General features: G+C 39.7%; 1 protein-coding gene across 2 annotated transcripts in view; it reads right to left on the bottom strand.

Moving 5' to 3' along the window:
• The window catches only part of DMD (dystrophin), a 2,128,065-nt gene that overhangs the window by 727,628 nt on the left and 1,380,378 nt on the right, over positions 1–20,059 (bottom strand). For both annotated transcript variants that reach the window (XM_067723245.1, XM_067723244.1), the window contains exon 50: positions 10,716–10,824. In XM_067723245.1, the coding sequence (XP_067579346.1) occupies positions 10,716–10,824 (109 nt within the window). The remainder of the gene's footprint in view (positions 1–10,715; positions 10,825–20,059) is intronic.

Below are 20,059 nucleotides of genomic sequence, written 5' to 3'. Positions count from 1 at the left end.
TTCCACTGCCCCTACTTTAGATGAAACTATCCTCATTTCTCACCTAAATTATTGCATTAATCCCCTACCTGGTCTTCTCTTGCTTCCACCTTCCTCTTCTCCCTACAGTTTATTCTTAACACATCCAGAAAGTTTTTGCCAAAACATATGTCAGACCATCTCACTGCTGGGCTCGAAAGCCTCTCTTATGTCTTCATCTTACACAAAGTCAAAGTCATCCCCACGGCCTCTAAAGCTCTCCCTGATGTAATCTCATCTCTTAACTGTTCTCCCCTCACTCACTGTGCTCCAGCCCCATCGGAAATTCTTCCAATTCTAGTCACCCTCCCATGTCATGGCCTTTGTTAGAATGCCGTTCCTGGAATGCCGCAGCCTAGAAGGTTCTTCCCCTAGATATCCACTTAGCTCACATTCTGAGCACATTCTGGTCTTCACATAAATTTCACCTTTTTAATGAAGTCTCTGTAAGTTCCACCCTTATACTTCACACTCATACTCCCTACACTCTTCCCTGTTTTATTTCCCTTTGCAGTATTACCTCATAACGTGCAAATATATTGTATGTATTTATTTTCTTTATTGTCTATTCCCACAAAAACATTAGCTCCACGAGGACAGGAATATTTATCTGGTTTTTTTCCACTGCTATAATTTTTGAATTAGTATATAGATCTAAAACTCAAAAGAGAGGTGTAGATCTAAAGTAACAATGTGGGAAACTTCAGTATATGGTTGGTACTTGAAACCACGCAAGTAGATGAGATTACCCGAGAGATTAAAGAATGTGAAAAAAAAAGCATGCCTACCTTACTTTAAACATTTGAAATCCAAAGAGAGAAGGTTGAGCCAGCCAGGGAGCTGAGAAAGAGCGGCCAGGGAGGTGAGAGGAAAAAGAGGGTGGTGTTATGTATGTGAAGGGAGAGAAGAAATGTTCCAAACTAGGAAGGGCCAACTGCATTAAATGCTGCTAAGAGATTAAGAAAGATGAGGATTGAAATGGTATTTTAACATAGAGGTCATTTCTGGCCTTAGGACACTTTCAGTGGACTGATGGAGGGACACAGCTGAAACCAAGTCCCCCTGAAACCGAGTTCCTCTACCGAGTTTACAATTAACTTTTCTATCCAAAACTGTATTCCCTTTCTTGTCCCACCCCTGTTCCCCTCAGGATTGAGGAGCAGCAAAGAAAAGGGGGGACTGAAACCAAGCAGGACCCGGCGAGGCCTTCCCAGGTACAAAAGCCTCTCTGTGTCCTCCGTTGCCTGTTCGCGGAAAAAAGGCTTTAGTCTCCTAGGCCTTCCCAAGTTGCAAAGAGCAGACGCAAGCAGTTGATGATTAAAAAAACCAATGGAGTCACAGGACTCCTAGTTCCTCCTGAAGGAACATACATAACGATGTGATGCATATCTTTGAGTTGTTCTGCAGAAACTAAGACCCCTGCCGGTGGAGGATGGCGACTACACAGTGACTCCATGCTGCCCACAAGCACGCAGACCCTGGACTGGTTGGAACTAGAAAGTTGATGGCTGAGATTCTCAAAACATCACCTTGTTACCTCACCACCAACCAATCAGAAGAAGGTCCATGAGTTGATGAGGCATATGACACTATTCCTCTAACAGTGTGTTTAAAAACCCTTGTCTAAAAGCCATCAGGGAGTTTGGGTCTTTTAAGCGTTGCTTGGCACCCTGCAATAAACACGGTACTTTGCTTCACCACAACCCAGTGTCAGTAGACTGGCTTTGGGGCATGTTGGCCGAGTGGACCCAAGTTCGGTTGGTAACACAGCCAGGCTGCAGTGGGGGGAAAAACAGAGGGAGGAATGTGGATGACTCTTTCTAAAGGAGTGGCCATGAATGAGAGGAGAGAGATTTGGCAGTACCTGGAGGACTATGTATGGTTGAAGTAGAATAGTTCTAGGATGAGGAAAACATGAGTATGTATAAATGCTGATGATAAAATCATGTGAGTCAATTTAAAGATACTTCGTATCACAAAGAAAACCTTTTTTGGATGTTCCAATACAGAAGGACATGACTGGCTAAGCTAAAATGCGGCCAAAAAAAAAAAAAAAATACCAGGTCCTGAAATAGTTGTCCAATTTAGTACGAGCCAGTAGAACGTTACTGCAGGCAGAACGATAGTATCGTATAAAAGTAGGAAAAGGGTATGCAGACTTTGTGATGTGACTGAGTCATGAGTAGAATGGTAATTATGGAACTGGGTCCAATTCTGAAGCCCACAACAGAGAAAAGTATGGAAAACACACCTGGGAGGTTAGAAGCAGGGACACAGAGATGTTTAAACACTGGAGAAACAGAGATGTTTTAAACATTTGAGACAGCTTTTTTTATTCATAGGTCATGGGCACTCACCTGATCTGTGCCAGAAAAGGAAAGTTTGAAGGGAGATGTCTAAAGAATCTCTACATGTACAAAGAATGTCTAAATGTACTTTTCCTACTCAAAAAGTAATTTAGACAGTAACTGGAACTTGGGTTAGGCAGTTGAAAGATGGTTTTAAGTATATCAGCAGTGGTGGAACGCCACCTACTCTTGATTTTTAAAAGGAGGATGCAGTTAACCTTAAGATTGCTTCTGAGAGAGAGAAAGAGCTTTTCGTGAAGATAGTGGAGAGGAATGAATGCCCTCTCAAAGGCCTTTCAGATCACTATCTTAGAATCTACAATTTAAGTGCAAACTGCTACAATTTCCTTTTGGAATCTTCTTTCTTTGAGGGTTAAGTTATATTCAATTTCAAAATGATTAAGTGAAATTTTGGAAAATATTAGGAATTTATGGAGAGGCCTTACTTTTGTGGGCTGTGGGGTACCTATTCTCATGAATATGTTTAAACGTTTCTAATTTCTCCTTGATAAGAGCTTGAGAAGAAATTCAACATTATGGTATATTCTATAGTGATTTCCAGCAAAAGTCCTTTTTTAGAAGGAGTTAAATAAGAAGGCTAAGGTAACTTTACTGTAATAAACCCTTTATTTCTGTTAAAATGCAGGGTATGGGTAATTGAAAGATCTCCAATGATCAGAATACTTTATTCAACCACTGATGTTATTCTCCTCCTACACACACACACACACACACACACACACACACACACACACACACTGAAACTTCCAGGAATGCTTCCAACAAGCATTAGAAATGATGGATTGGAACTTCTCTTCCTTTGCCAGTTCAGACCCCAAAGCTCAGCCCTAAACGGAGATGGTAACCAAGTAATAAAACTGCCAAAAGGTTAAGAGAGGAAGAACAAAGGGAACTTCATCATCACAAAATGGATATTAACATCTAAATACTCTAGTTTTCACAGTCTATCACTTTCTTGGATATTAACAATGACACCACTGTTATATCCTCCCTGTGAACCAGGGAACATTGTTGAAGAACCTGGCCTGAGACCAAAGACTCCCATGGCCTACATCCAAAGACTTCCTTCTGATCAATGTGACCAATACTGGGGCCTCCCCGGCCAGGGTCTACTGCTGTCACTGTCCTTTGCATAGTGTACCATATCTCATTATATTTCAAGCACCCTCACCTCACTGATGTATACAAATATGAGTTAGTTAATTAATTAACTAGTTAGTTTATTGCTGCCAAGAGCTGGAGGCTCTCTGTAGGTCCTCAGGGCTTTGAACTCTCTTGGGGAGGGTCAAACATTCATTTCTTATCCTGTTGTCATAATTGATTAGGGGACCTCACTTTCTGATATAAAATCTTACGCCTAGTGTCTTAGACTTTCAGGAAGTTTTTAAGGTTTAGAGGTTTTAATTATAAAACCAATGATGGTATAGCCTTGTTCTAGGTGTTTTCAGTAAAGTAGTCAGCTGTTAACGAGACGGAGAAAGACCCGGCTGAAACTGATGTGCCTTATCCTAAGGGTTCAGCGGAAGCAGAATTAACAGTTGGAAACCTAGGCAGAACAGGAAGGGGTAGGGGGGGCACTCCTCCTTGTGTTTCTGAGAAGGATGGGGACCCAAAGGAGGAGTAAGAATGTGAGAACTAATTGACAGCTTCCTTCCTTCTTCTCTCATTACAGATAAACGAAGGCCGTTTTCACAATAAATGGTTTTCTCACAATTTAAATCAAACAAATAAATAGTATGCCAAGATTATATTTAAGCTCCAATTAACCTCATGTTTTTCTCAAATTGCCTAGATATTTAAAGTATTACTGAAATAGCCTTGGGATGCTTTATTAAACTCTAGAGAGGCAAGTGAAGTTTGACTAATAAATGTATAAATAATTTTATATGTGTTTGGTACTTAAGTATAGCCTTCAAAAATTCAGACGGAGATAAATAAATCACTGCTTGAGATATAGTGTTCCGATTAACAGCATATGCTCTGGCATCACAGAGATGAAACTCTGAATACCCACTCTGCCACTTACTAGCTTTGTAACTTTGGACAAATTTTTACTCTTTTCTGTCCCTTGGTCTTCTCATCTACAAAATGGGAATCAGAACAAAACTCATTTAAAAGGTAAAACCATGGCAGTAATTCTAAGACCTTTTGTATTAATTTAGGTTCACCTAGAAGTAGGCTCTAAGACAAGGATTTAATTACAAGTAGTTTAATTGGTAGATGATACCAGAAAGCTGTGGTGGAAGAGTAAGGAGATGAATAGGAATGGGAAGGAAGTCCCTACAGGGTATGCTAATAAACAGGTTATCACTGTGGTCAACTGTGGTTCAACCCCCTGGAGACGTCTGGTGTGAACCACGCCCTGGAGTTGTCCTACTCAAGGAATAAAGAGGGCACAGTATTTATGCATCCACTTCTATCCATCAGTGGGTGAGTACTGTTCTAGGGATGCCTCCTTCCCAGCACTTGCAACGTGCTCTGCAAGTGAGCGAGCTGCTCCTATGGCGAGAGAAAGTGCCTGGGCAGAACCCCAGGTGCTTGCCTTTAGAAGCCTCAGGGTTCACAAGAAGGACTAGTGCCGAGGGGATATGGGTAGGCCACTAAGGGCCAAATTTTTTCCCACCTGCCCCCTTCTGGTTTCTGTAAATAAAGTGGTATTGGAACCCAGCCATGCTGTTTATTTACATATTGTCTATGGTTTGGCTGCTTTTAGTATACACTGACAAAGTTGATCCCATGACCCACAAAGCTGAAAATATTTACTATCTGGCTCTTTACAAAAAGAGTGTGTTGATCCCTTATCTAGTTGGCAGCACAGCTGAGATTAGAATTTAGGCTTCTTGACCTCCAGTGCAGCATTTTCCTAATTACACTTGAGACTTGCTCTCTCCAAAATTAATTACAGGAAGAGATGGTTTTACCAGTGTTTCATCAATTAGAAACCTCTATTAACTGGCACTTCTATGTGTCTATTTATACAACGGTCATTCATTTCACACTTATCACCCTGGGAAATTTGAAGAACTCCAACATCCTGATTTGGAGTCTTCACATGAAGCATGTTCTGTATGCAATTTCTTTCGGAAATGCTAAATCGGGTATTGTGGTATGTGAATGTTCCCAGACCCAGCAGCTTGTGGATAAGAAAGGATTCACATTGACATTTACAACCAGATTTGTTGGCTCTTTGCCTCCATCTGCCAAGCAGGCCTTTCAGTCTGATTCAAAGCCCTGCCTACCTAAACGTTTATCAGAGTCTCCAGGGGAGCTTTGTATAAGCATGGCTATTCTCCCCACAGGTCTCTAAGCTGCTCTGCTAGGCAAATACTGCCTAGGCGTGCTGTACATCTACTTGAACTCCCAAGCTACAAAGTCCTGGGGCGGGTGGTCCTGAAATAACGTGGAGGTCCCTTTGGCATCCACAGCACTGGCTCTCACTCAGGTTCCGCACTAGGTTGCTCGCAGGAAGCAGGGATGAACTCCTTCCCCACTCACCATAGGCCTATGGCAGTAGTTCTTAAAGTGCAGTCCCAGGACCAGCAGCATCAGCACCATCTGGGGACCTTTTATAGATGCAAATTCTCAAGCGTCACCCCAGATCTACTGAATCAGGAACTTTGGAAATGAAGCCCCACAATCTGTGCTTTAATAAGAAATGGGTGATCTTGATGATGGTAAAGTCTGAGAGTCACTGACATAGGACACTGCATATAGACCAACGCTTTGATCTCTGCTTTCCCCCTTTTTCTTCAATGTAGCGGTTTGGGTGTTAAGATGGCCACAATAAAGCCTCCCACCCCTGTATGCCCATCCCTTTGTGGTGACATTGCAGCTCCTCCCTTCAAAAGGGGAGATCTATTTCTCTGCCCCTTGAATGTGGGCTGGACTGAAAACTTGTCTCGACCAATAGAATGTAGCAGAAGTGATGTATGAATTACAGAGTCTAGGCATCAAGACATCTTGTAGCTTTCACCCTCATCCTCTTGAAACAATGCCCTGAGAATGCCATATAATGAAGCCCAGTCCAGCCTATTGGAGGATGACAGGCCTTGTGAAGTACCAAGGTTCTCCAGCCAACAGCCAGCTGTCAGATATTTAAGTGAATCCATCTAGCTCCTGTTGAGTCGCCAGATAACTGCATGTACATGAATGACCCCTAGTAAGACCTTCAGAATACCTATTAAGTTGCTCACAGCCCAACTGCAGACCCACAAAATCATGAGCAAGTAATAACACTTGTTTTAAGACATTACATTTGGGGTGTTTTTATACAGAGATAGGAAACTGATACACTTAGGTATCTAAGCAACAACTGCAAAAAGTTTCTTTCCAGCATGCCTATTCGTCCTGCTAATTGAAATAATTTATACAACTCAGGCAGAACCACCTCATCACATGACATAATGTAAGTAAGCAGTCATAAAGGAGCTTGGTTTAGTATTTTTAAAAAGGCCCCTTGGGCCTCAGTTTCCACACATACAGAAGAAATATATTCAACTAGATACTTTCAAAGATTATTCTAGGTTCAGAGTTCTATGGTTCTAAGAAATTCAAATAGAATAAACTGATTTTTTCTACACCTTAAGTGAAAAAGACAGAGAAACATATTTCACTTTTACTCCCCATACATCTAAGACTGAGTTAAATAACATTAACTGTTGGCTAGCTGCCTTCGTATCTAGAATTTCCATTAGGTTCTTGGACAGAGAGATAGTGCAAGGCACAGCAAAACAAAACAAAACAAAACAAAACACGGGCTTTGGAGCCTGACACACTTGGATTATAATCCTGGCTCTTTTTCCTCCCAGCTGTGTAGCCTTCATCTAACTATTTTCCCTCCAAGCCTTGAGATCCTTACCTTAAAAATACTGTGTATAACCATATACACTTGGCAATTATTTTGAGGATAAAGACATATATGTAAAAGCAGCTCGCACAACAGTAGGAGTGCAATGGAAAAAAAATACTACAATGATTGATAAGTTATATTGTATTACAATATAGTGTATGAAATAATAATCATATATCAGAGCTGTATTACAAATTATATTTTCCCTTTTTATATTGTATTTATTTCAGATTATATTTCTGACTTCCAGAAAGTTAAACATTCTTAATTCAATTCTGATGTTTAAACCACCATGTTAAAGAAAAAAAGAATGTTTGATTTTATAAGCAGCTTTTGGCAGGAAAGAGCGCTTTGCAGGAAAGAGTTCTCTGCAGGAGGTGCCTTGTGTCTTGTCACTAACTTTAAACCAGGCACCGTCATGCTCTACTCACCTCTGGCCCTAGCACACCTTCCAAATCTTTTGATCACACACTACCTTGCCTAACCTGTTCGTTCTCTCCATAGATCAAAGAAGTAGAAATGAAGAATAAGTAATTAACAGATGACCAGATCTCTTCCCTAGCTTCCCTTTCAGCAATCTCGTGAACAAACTGTGTGAACAAGATAACATCTAAAGAAAGATCACAAGAAGTCGACAAGCCTGCATGCAGTGGGGGATGGCAATGATTCTGACCCCCATCCCAATTATTAACTGAGATTACTTCCCCTTTTCCCTTTAAAACTTTCATGGCCGAGCAGAATCTTCAGCGTTGCTTTTTGGGGACATGAGTCCACCTTCTCCCCAGATTACTGGCTTTCTGATTAAAAGCAACTTTCCTTTCCACCAACAACTGCCTTTCGGGTATTGATTTTCAAGTGGCGAGCAGCCAGACCTGAGTTTAGTAACATGTTGGTGCCCAGCTCTGGACCTGGCTCACTTGTATTTAACATTTGTGCATTTAACATTTTTACTTTATGCCCAGCTCTTTGTCAGTTTGCTATAAGGAATGAAAGGCCTTGCTTTTGAGAAAGTTCCTCTTTCCCTCAGTTCTTCTCCAGCTCTGGCCCCAACTCCACCAGCTATCACCAGTGGCTTGGAGCTGAGGGCATTCTCAGACTCTCCCTACTGGTGGCAATGTGGAGGAAGTGGGGGAAGGGAAGGAATAGTGAGGCAGATGAGACTCTTAGTCGGGGGAGAAGGAAGTAGGGGAGGAGAGATGAAAGATGTAGTTTCCCTCTGCTTTGGCCATGTGTCCCCTCTCCCTCTGCTCTGGCCTCACTGGTCTCCTTGCTATTCCCGCATCTTGCTCCACATCAAGGCCTTTGCTCTGATTGTTCTCTCTCTGCCTGGAACAGTCTCCCCTTGATATATACATCCAGGCTTACTTCCTGACTTCCACCAACTTTCTCATGTTCTTAAGCATTCTCTTAATAGAAAAGCTTCACTGACCCAACTACAGACAATCATGTCTTCATTCCCACTCACTTTTCCTCTTACCCTGCTTTCTTGTTCTCCATAACTGTGCTTCTCAAACTTCAGTGTGCAAACGAATCACCTAGGGATCTTATTAAAATGCAGATTCTGATGCACTGGGTCTGAGGTGAGGCCTGAGATTCTGCATTTCTAACAAGTGTCCATTTGATATCAATCTGTGGACTATACAACTCTGAACAATATCGAGATAGTATCTGTTTTCTTCTTTATTAGCTCAACATCTTTCTCTTCCAATCAGAGTACAGTTGACCCTTGATCAACACTGAGGTTAGCGCCGCTGACTTACTGCAGTCGAAAATCCATGGATAACTTACAGTCTGCTCTCTGTATCCATGTCCACATGCACAGATTCAACCAACTGTGGATCATGTAGTGCTGTAGGACTTACTATTGAAAAAGTTCTGCACATAAGTGGACCCACACAGTTCAAACCCATGCTGTTCAAGGGTCAACTATATGTGTTTCATGAAGGGAGGGACCTTAACTTATTCTATGCTGCATCCTCAGTACCTAGTATGATGTTCAATACATAGAAGTTACTCAATAAATATTTATTAAATGGATGAATTAAATATGTTTCTGGAAACTGAAACTGGCACTTTGAATCTATTCTGCGTTAGAAATATTACTGTCACATCTAGGTACTTTACAGGTTAAACAGATTTCTGTGCCCTGCCACTGGAACCTTCCGACCACGTGATAGTAGCTTAAATAGGGGCATAAACCCATAATTATGTTCAGAGTTCAACAAACTTACAAACAAATCATCAGAACCCAATCTCGTTACAGAGTTAGAGAGTCTGAGGCTGAATCTACAGGAGAAAGCTAGAGAACAAATACCAATAAATGATTATATAGGGACAAACTGTGCATATGTGCTGAGGGAACCAAAAATTACAGGTTGTAAAAAGAAATAAACCTGATATAATTAGTTGAATATAAACCCTGATATAGCAATTGTGGTGTCCCAGATTGACCAAAAAAAAAAAGGAAGCAAAAAACCGTAACAGAAAAAAACAACCAAGGATGTTTTTTTTAGTTCTGCTTAATTAATTATAGAATTGGTACAGCAGAGAAGTTTTCTGGCTCCTTGCCCATGAGATTCAAAGCCAACCTTAACATTGCCATGAGGTTTTATGCATACCTTCTACTAACAAATGAATAGAAAGTGAAATAAAATAGACTGAAAATATGCAATAAAAACAAAAGTTAAGACTATAGCTAAATGTAGAAACATTCCTCTCCCAAGTCTAATTGTGGTAGTCACGGTCCATTTTTCTTTTTCTTAAACTAAAAATGGAAGAGCTCTTAAGATTGCTTTTAAATGGGACAAGGGGGAAGTGCTAGGAGGACTGTGTGTGTTTCTGTGGTTTCAGGAATTTGTGCAGGCATATTTGAAGAAGATTATCTAAAGGTTATAGGATTTGTTGAGATGGAATCCTCACATATTTAGTTTGGGAGGCTACTCTGGGGCTCTACCCTGATTCCTTCTTCAGGGACAACACACCCATCCCTGCTACTGTGAGTACTGGTTGTTGATGGTATTCCTTACTTGGAATTGCCTTTGGCCCCAGAAGAATCTTCTAAGATCTCCCTTTCCTCCCAGCGGGCAGCCCCTGGGCAATGACTGCCTAGTTCAGGAATACGGAGGCAATTCAGAACAGCTCTGCAGAGCCAGCCCAGCTCTAAGGCTCCTGTGGAACTGGCTGAGGCCTCTGCTGCAGTCAAATCACCCTTCAGCCCCTTCTGCTGTCGCTGCCGTGGACCTTTCTTCATTGTAGGTGCATCCCTGGAGAACACACCCCAATATACTTTTGTCATTCCATACTTTGAATCAGTCTATTTCTAAGGAACCTACTCTAAGACATTTTGCAGAGTAAATAATACAAGTTTATTCCTATTTTCAGAATTGCAACACATTTTCCCTTTTACGCAGGAATCATCTCACTGTTGTGCTTTTGAGCAAGTGTTTACAGCCACAGAGAATGTGATCCAGCATACTTACGAGCTCCAGTAGTGGTGAGTCCAGGGGTAGGGCCAGGCCACTTTGTCCTCAGCTCTTGAAGTAAATGGGTTACCGCCTTCCACTCTGAGCTCAGATCTTCTAACTTCCTCTTTAATAGAAAAGCACACATTATTTATTTGATTACCATCTTGAAGTAACTTAATTCATGAAGTTATTAATTTATTTTGTGAATACATTACTGTATGTCTATAGTATTTTATTTCTAAAGTAAATTTTCTGGGTGGAATTCCTTTCAAAGGTATTTTAATTATTTTAGCCAACCACACTACAAATTTTTATCAATTGTTTGCTGCATACAGGCTGTTGCTCCAGATGCAATCTCACTGAAAGGAAGTAGAGTGCAAACATTACTGAAAGCAACACAAATAAACAAAACAACAGTGTCATCTCAGCAACTGGCTTGACTCTTTTAAAATGTATCTAATGTGGCTGCACACAAGAATTTTCCAGAGAACATTAAAAATATCTTACTGCCCTCACTCACCCCAGATCAATCCTATTAGCAAGTCTTGGAGAGAGGGGCTGTGGTACGCATGGGGATAAGCCTCTCAGAGTGTACTTTAAGGAAGGACTCTTGTCCCAAATGGTGAAGAAGATTTCAGTAGACATCCTTCAGTTGTCAGTCCCTTTAGGGACTGTCTCAGCTGAAGAGATCTGCCTTGCCCCAGGGCATTCCCTTTCCAGGGTAGCCCTCATTCAAGGACTGATCAAGGTGAGAGTATAAAAGCTCAGCCAATTTGGTTCAAAGCAGGACCATTTTGAGGTCATTATAGCTGCAGAGCTCCCAGTAGAGTCAGCCGAGCCCGTTATATGGTCTGTGATGTGTTGGTATATGTTAACAATTGGCTCTCTGGGGGAAAATAACTGATTTTAGTATTTTCTAATTTCTGTGGTGTAAATACTCCCACTATAGCCAATTTTACCAAGAGAATGTCAAGTAGCTCACAAAATGCCTGAAAATTTGCTAATAGACCCTCATGAGCAGATACAAGCTGCTTCCAGTGCACCACTGGGTAACCATAAGATTACTTACTGCCAGTAGAATGGGAGCAGAGGTAATATCTGTCAGTTCTAGGCCGACACTTCTAAAAAATGAGTGAGGTTTCTGCACCCATCCTTTCCTTTCCCATTAACTGGAAGCAGAGGACTCAGAGGTCGTAGGGCAAACTTTCTCAATGGATTGGGGGAAGAGTTTATCCTAATACCCTGGAGCAGTGGTTCGCATACTTTGGGACCGTCAGAATCACCTGGAGGTCTTGTTAAGCCACTGATTGCTGGCTCTCAGCCCCAGAGCTCTAGATTGAACAGGTCTTGAGTGGGGCCCAAGAATTCACATTTCTAACAATTGTACAGTTGATGCTGATGCTGATTGTCCAGGACCAAGGCCTAAGGTGTCCATTATAAGTAATAAGTTACCTAAGCATCTATAATGGACTAGATATGTACCATCCTTGACAAAAATAAGAAAATAGGGGGCTTCTCTGGTGGCGCAGTGGTTGAGAACCTGCCTGCCAATGCAGGGGACACGGGTTCGAGCCCTGGTCTGGGAGGATCCCACATGCCGCGGAACAACTAGGCCTGTGAGCCACAACTACTGAGCCTGCGCGTCTGAAGCCCGTGCTCCGCAACAAGAGAGGCCACGACAGTGAGAGGCCCGCACGGCGCGATGAAGAATGGCCCCCGCTTGCCACAACTAGAGAAAGCCCTCGCACAGAAACGAAGACCCAACACAGCAAAAGTAAATAAATTAATTAACAGACTCCTACCCCCAACATCTTCTTAAAAAAAAAAAAAAGAAAATAGGTCCTTAAATCATTTTCTATAGGACTTAATTTTCTTGAGGAATCCCACTTAAGAAAAGCTGCCACGGGAATAAATACTAAAAAGTCATCACTTTCTATTTTAACTATCATCTATGCTCTTAAGGTTATTTATTCTATTGTGTCTGAGATCATGTCAAATCAGGGCTTTTAATTTCTTCTCCCAGGGTGAATGCTGTTAAACATTTACTATCACATCAATGAATATAACTCTTTTCATTTATTAAAACATAAGCCTTGAATCCAAAAGCAAACAAAAAATGTCTCTGATCAGTAAGGAAAACCACCGCTGAAACTCATGACATGCAGAAGATATTTTTCCATTCTGACATCAAGCTAAACACTGAGAATTAAATATTATCAAAGGTTAGTGAATGAATATATCTATCTATGCAAAAGAGCAATAGATAATAGGGAAGAGACAATAAATGTAAAAGTAGACAACTAGAAAATGTCATGATCTTGGTCACTTATTGAAGGGATAAGAGTGCAGCAGATGGTGAAGTCTCATCATACATCATTTAACCTATAGGAAGTCACCTATACATGCCAGGAGAGGGAGAGGGAGATTAGAGACTGATTTACATACTGCTGAGATCTGCCCACTCTTCCGCTCAATAAGCATATGGCCCCATAGTGAGTGGGTGAGGAGAGATGGGAATTTGCTGTTTCTACAGTTGGCTTAGGTTTCACTTTCTTCTCATGGTGTAAGCATCTCACTGCATTGAGTTAGATTCTAATATTTAAAGTATTTATCTTACAACCTGGCTTCTAAAAGAAAATTACTTCATCTGGGTCTCAACTGAAGCAACAGTGATCAGTACTGAACTTCACATTCCATGCACATAATGTAACTGAACAGGACCCGGCGGGGCTCCTGGACACAAGTCTTTCTGTGTCCCCCATTTCTTGTTTGTAAGAAATAGGCTTCATTCAGCCTTCGTGACCTCACTTGAGTTCCAAAGGGCAGGTTGGAACAGTTGCTAATCAGGGAAGGGAGGGGATGTGGAGACAAAGGAGGAGCAGTCAAAAAACAGTAGTGCAGCCTTGGGACAGAATCCTGGTTCCACCTCAAAAGATACACATAACAATATCTTTGAGCTCTTTGGCAGAACTAAAACCCCCAACAAATGGAAGATGCTAACTCTTTGATGAAGCATTCTTCATTCCAGAGAGAAGGTCACAGTTTGATAACCTCAAGAACAGCAGAAGCTCACCAGTAGACCCCCTGAGGCCAGATTAAAGGAATGCAGGCCCTGCACACACCCAGATCCTTATCAGCAACCCCGCCCTTGAACCACTGCTATAAAACTCCTCACCAAATTCTCCCAGGTTGGGACACACAGTTTTGAAGGGCATGAGCCCACTGTATCCCCCTTTGCCTGGCAAAGCAATAAAGCTAATCTTTTCTACTTCACCCCAAACTCTGTCTCCGAGATTCAATTAGGAGGCACCAGTGCATAGAGGCCAAGTTTTTGGCATCAATAACTGTACAATGAAATAGAACAATAATCGATGCTTATAATGATGACCCTGAAAATTAAGAAAAATTTAAATTACACTGTGTTTTAGAATAAGAAGTCCTGGATTCCAGTCCTAACTCATTAATACTGGTTGTGTGATCACTGGCAAATCAGGTAGGTCACTCAAATTCATCATCCTTGAAACGTGGATATAACACTACCACCTAACCCATACTTTTGTTGGAGAAACTAAATGAGATATTTTACATGAAAAGAACTCTGTGAACTCTAAAGTACCGTAAAATTGTTGGTTAGCTATTATGCACCGCTTAATGAAGCAGAACAGAAGACAGTCAATGAAGTTTTCATTAAAATAGTTAAAATGAAAATATTTCAACACTTAAAAGATTTGGTTTAGGCTATCCTGAAAATAACATGTTTATATATTCAATTCCCTTTTATTAATACATAAAACTTAGAATGGTCTATTCATTTATCAGAATGTTGTCTTGCCCATTGTTATTTCCAGATGGTTAAATGAGATATCCATATAATTTCAGATGCAGAGATTTTAAAAATTAAGTAGTAACCCCCAATGTACCACAAACATCTGAGGATACTGCAAAGTGTCAAAAATGCAAGAAGCTCAGAAGTGTATGTTTCCCAATCTTTCATAATTATTAGCAAACAACATCACATAAAATGGCTATAGATTTTGATTCAGCTGGTCACAAAAACACCCTTACAACTTCTTCAAGTACCTGGTGTAGAGTTGAAATTGATTATTTATATATTATGGAAGTTCTTTTTTGTTTGGTTTGGTTTTGCTTTTTGGTTCTCTGGCATGTGCCCAGATTTTTAATTCTCTCATCTTTTCTATTAGGCTGTAAAGTTCCTTTGGGTAGCAAACAATGTTTGGCTGCAGCAGCTAATGCAGCGTTCTTCACATAATAAACTTTAAGCTGTGCTCATAAAAATCTGTAAAAGGTAATTTGCTAATCATGTTAATAACCAAATTTTAACCAAATTTAAGGGAATCAAATGCATGTCTAAATTCCAACATCTTTAAATATAAAATTAGTGGAATAATAGTTAGCAAGTTCTACTCTTGATTAGATTTCTAGAGTTTTCAAACTTTGAATAGCTAAGCAAATTGCAGATCCCAGGCTTTCTTCACAAGAGCTCAAAACTCAACAGTCATAGTAAACTCGTTTTACCAAAAAGGAGGAACTCTGAGATCATTTTTTTTTTAATTTTAACTATTGACCTTTACTTTTTTTAAAAAATTAATTAATTAATTTATTTTTGCTGTTTTGGGTCTTCGCTTTTGTGCGAGGGCTTTCTCTAGTTGTGGCAAGGGGGGGGCCACTCTTCATCGCGGTGCGCGGGCCTCTCTTGTTGCGGAGCACAGGCTGCAGACGCGCAGGCTCAGTAGTTGTGGCTCACGGGCCTAGTCGCTCCGCGGCATGTGGGATCTTCCCAGACCAGGGCTCGAACCCGTGTCCCCTGCATTAGCAGGGAGATTCTCAACCACTGGGCCACCAGGGAAGCCCCTGAGATCATTTTTTAAAAGGGCAAAACTAATTTCATTATAGCGGGCATTTGCACCTGAGCATTGTTTTCCGCTGTATATAATTTACTTGGAGTTAGTCATTAAATGTTAAGACTATTATATCAAAGAATGTGAAATTTCTTCTTTATGAAGAGCAGAAATTACAAGAAAAATTATTTCTGAATATAGGTTTCCTTTTTAAACTTAAAATGGAATATAATTCTAAACTATCTGAACTTGGGATTTTAAAATTTTAAAATCTTATATTTTTCTCTTGTGTCAAATGTTTGGCATGATATTAATATCTGCTACATAAATAAATGAATCCACCTGTGGCTTTATATACACAGACGTGCATGTGAATATTGTAATTGAAACATCTATGTCTCCATGTCTGTCTCTATAAATGCAATTAATACAACTGAGGACCAGGGGTGAAATTCAAAATTCTAAAATGCTTGTCCAGTTCCAGCATGAACTACTGAGTAAGTCTAAATCGAGACTTTTCCCCAAAATAGTTCCTCACAAAAGAGTCAGTTCATATTAGCTTATAATGTCTTTTGGGTTTCAATTGTTTTATTTTGAACAACAAAGTTGCACAGTAGCCTGAAGTAATCTCAAGAAATATGAATTTGGGATGCTTATATAAGTCATCAGCCAGAATTGGTTAATTAAAAAAAACAAGGAAGTGAAGAAAATTGATAAACCAGTAGCAATTATTCCTAGGGTATAACCTCACACAACTGGTGAAGGTCATTGTAAACAAGTCTTTTAAAGATAATTTTAAAAAGCAAAACAATAAGTTATTCTGATGGGGTGTAAATAATTCACATCTAAGAAAAATGAAAAGATTATCTCTCCTAATATTTTGGGAATGGGCACCGAAGTTAGGGATAAATATTCCAGTGATAACACTGAAGAAGTGAGAAACGGTCCTTCTGGTAACTGGCAGTTAGCTAGGTGTGATGGTCCCAAGTGAACATAAAAAAACAGTCACAGAGGGCTTCCCTGGTGGCTCAGTGGTTGAGAGTCCGCCTGCCGATGCAGGGGACGCGGGTTCGTGCCGCGGTCCGGGAAGATCCCACGTGCCGTGGAGCGGCTGGGCCCGTGAGCCATGGCCGCTGGGCCTGCGCGTCCGGAGCCTGTGCTCCGCAACGGGAAAAGCCACAACAGTGAGAGGCCCGCGTACCGCAAAAACAAACAAAACAAAACAGTCACAGAAAATAAACTAGACAGAGACAAGGCCACTCTGTCACCACAAAAATGACGAATATGAGGCACTGCTACTTCTTTAACAGTGACAGCTCTGCCCTGCTTTAATCCTTTCACCTTCTAGATAAAAACTGTTAGATACCTGATCACCACATTGACTCCATTTCTTGAAAGCATCTAATCCAAAATGGCTTCCTCCTCCCTAATTCCTCTTTAGAATCATTCAGCCAGCTCTTGCCAATGCCCTCTAACTGAGATGCCCCACAGTCTCTCTTGAGGGCTTTCTCCTTTGCTACAGTAAGCTAAATAATCCTAATTTTTTTTATTATAGTTATCGTCCTAGTTGTCTTTGGACAGAGAGGTTTAACAGCACCATACGGGGATCCAAACACTGCCATACTGCAAATCACTTAGAAGGAAGACAGTAAGCTCTAGAGTTCTGGAATATACATCTATGAATGAACTCTTTCCATAAAATACAAATGTGCCAAAAGCAATGTTCCTAATTAGTGTGTTATTTTACAAAATGTGAGATTTCAAATATGGAAGTGCTAATCAATTAAGAAATTAAATATAATTAGGCATTTGACAATCTCATCCACATTCCTAAATGATTCTATCAGTTGCTCAAAAATTTATTATAAACTTTATCTTCTCAGAGGGAAAGTGGGGTTCTCCTTATATTCAAGCATAAGTGATTACCATTTATTCAACCTCTCATAGTCAAGACTTGTTACTCAGTTGTGAAGCTAATTTGCATTAAAAAAATGAAATTCTCCTACTTATGTATTAATAAATTATAAAATTTCTCTAATACGGTTACGCTCTATAATTCTTCTCTGAACTGCTTCTATTATCATTGACACGGAAATTGTGTTTATCAAATAAGTCAGTCAAAATGGATCTGTTCATTTGGGGGGACAAACTCATATCTGTTATCTTGCTATTGATTCTGATGTTACCAAAAAAAAAGTTGCACCAGGTAAATGAGATCATACGCCTGATAGATGATTTATAAAATCCAAATATTGTTATAACCGTAATATCTAATTGGGCAACATCTGACCAACAAGATACCGCTTGACCTGCTATACCATATACAAATTTTGAGATGCACATCTGTTGTGAGTGATATATTTTAAATTATCAGGCAAAAAAATAAATAAATAAACCCAAAGACGTTTTTAGAAATGTTAAGATGTTGATGTTGGCAGTAGAACAAACTCAGGAGAAAAAAACCCAGCGTAATCTAGTTAATTAACAACAAAACAGCTGGGAAAATGAAACATCCCTGGTTTTGACTGACTATAATTGAAAATGACTAATGATGCTGTCATTTTGCAGCTTATATTGGGGGAAATGATGCCTGGAAGATTATAATTGGCCTCTTGACCATTTGTTTACAGTAATTATTTTTGTGTTAAAGGTTGGGGTGGAACCCTTTGGCCAAATATAGAAACCTCCAAATACCTTATTTTTTTCTTATAGTTAAAAAAAAAATCAAGAGCAGTAATAAAATATATTATTAGATTCATGTTAAGATTTTTTTTTTGGCTAATCTAAAAAGTTAGCAAAGCAAACAGCTGGTGTGATCTTATCACTTTACCAAGTTACTAAGACATTTTAAATTCTGTTAATGTTCTCAGTTCTAATAATGGAAGGTGATATGAGTATTTCAAAATATATACACACATTTAAAAATTTTTAACATAAAGAGCAGTGTTCCAAATTAAGTTAAAGAATAAGTACAAATAGAAGAAAATGTTATCTAAATGCTTAAGTTCAAAAGAGAGTTAACCTTTTTTTAAATCGAATAACAAATGGCTTTTTTTTTGTGGCTGTCGATATTGTTGCTACCGATGGAAGTTGTTTTTGTTGCTTTTTAACTGCTAAATTTGGTGCTATTGAGGAACCTACTCATTACTCTGTGGAAAATGGAACACATTAAAATGATTAACAGTATTATCATAAAATACTATTACCAAAAGTATAACTTAATCAAAACGTTAAACAATTTATTGAACTTATCCAACCAATCTTCAACAACTTCTGAAGTTAAGATGAAGGAACAATGTACAAATCAAATGAAATAAAAGTGTGTGCGCGTGTGTAGGGGGAGAGAGAGCGAGCTAAGAGATAGAAAGCAAAACAAAGATGCTTATTTCTTCAATCATATTATTCTAAGATTTTTCCAGTAATTTTGCATTAGAGATCTAGTGCTATATTTATGTCATGAGTAGAACCGTTTCATAATATATGTTTGATCTTTATCAGGAAATCCTCAAAGAAAATAAGGAAGACGTTTAGTTAGGGATGACAAAAAAAGAAACTAAAAATTTACCATCTTTGAAAATTAAATAAATCCTAGAGAAGTTGATAAAGTTAAGAAAAAGGGAAAAAAACCGAACAGGGATGAGCCCAGCTCCCAAACAGGACTCAGCTTGGGAGGTGAGCGTAGGAGGTAAGCAGACAGCTTGTCTGATGCGGAATGTGGAGGTGCCAATAGACAGTCAATTTTCTAAGAAACAGAATGATTTTCTGATGTGTCCTTAACTAGAATCTCTGCAAGTGGTGGACATACTACTTATCCATTTAGATACTGGATCTTATATACACACCATGAGGGATTTTCATTTTCTTTTTAAAGACTATCACCATCTTCTTTATAATTGTTACAGTTTCTAAATGTACCTCCTCCCCAAGACAAAAAACAAACTTCTATCATGAAAATGTACTGCAGGCTACTTGTACGCTTTTCCCTTCTATTACGGAGTCAGAAATCTCAAAGTTAAGGAGGAAAGGCATTAGGAAGGGCAAAATTTTTAAATTTTGATATATGAAGTCAAAGTCTAAAACAGGCTTTGTTTATGTACTATCAGAGCAATGGCTCACCCTTTAGAAAAATCATCCCTAATCTTTAAAAAGAAGGTTTTGATCCACGCAGAGGTTTAAACAGTCCCCACAGCTTGCTACCTTGTATTGCTGGGTTCCAGGTTTTGAACGATGAGGTAGTGTTTTAGCCTCTAGAGTTTTAGGCTACCACAAGCCCCAGCTAATCTTCAAGTGTGTCCAAGGTCATGGCCCTTATCAAAAGCTGCACGTGAAGAATCTATTTCTCCACACTCCTGATCTCCCAAATCAATCTTGCCCTTTTGCCACTGTGAACCTGTTACGGTGATTCCTCTCCAAACTTGAGGGGTAAATGGTAGAGGAGGAATGAGTTTTCACTTAAGCTGTGCTTCTCCCCCATGAACTGATTTGAGAGGACATGGGGAA

The sequence above is a fragment of the Pseudorca crassidens genome, chromosome X (assembly GCF_039906515.1).
Source record: "Pseudorca crassidens isolate mPseCra1 chromosome X, mPseCra1.hap1, whole genome shotgun sequence".
Lineage (NCBI taxonomy): Eukaryota > Metazoa > Chordata > Mammalia > Artiodactyla > Delphinidae > Pseudorca > Pseudorca crassidens.
The sequence above is the reverse complement of the archived record's forward strand: the minus strand, read 5'-3'. Positions and strand labels throughout refer to the sequence as shown.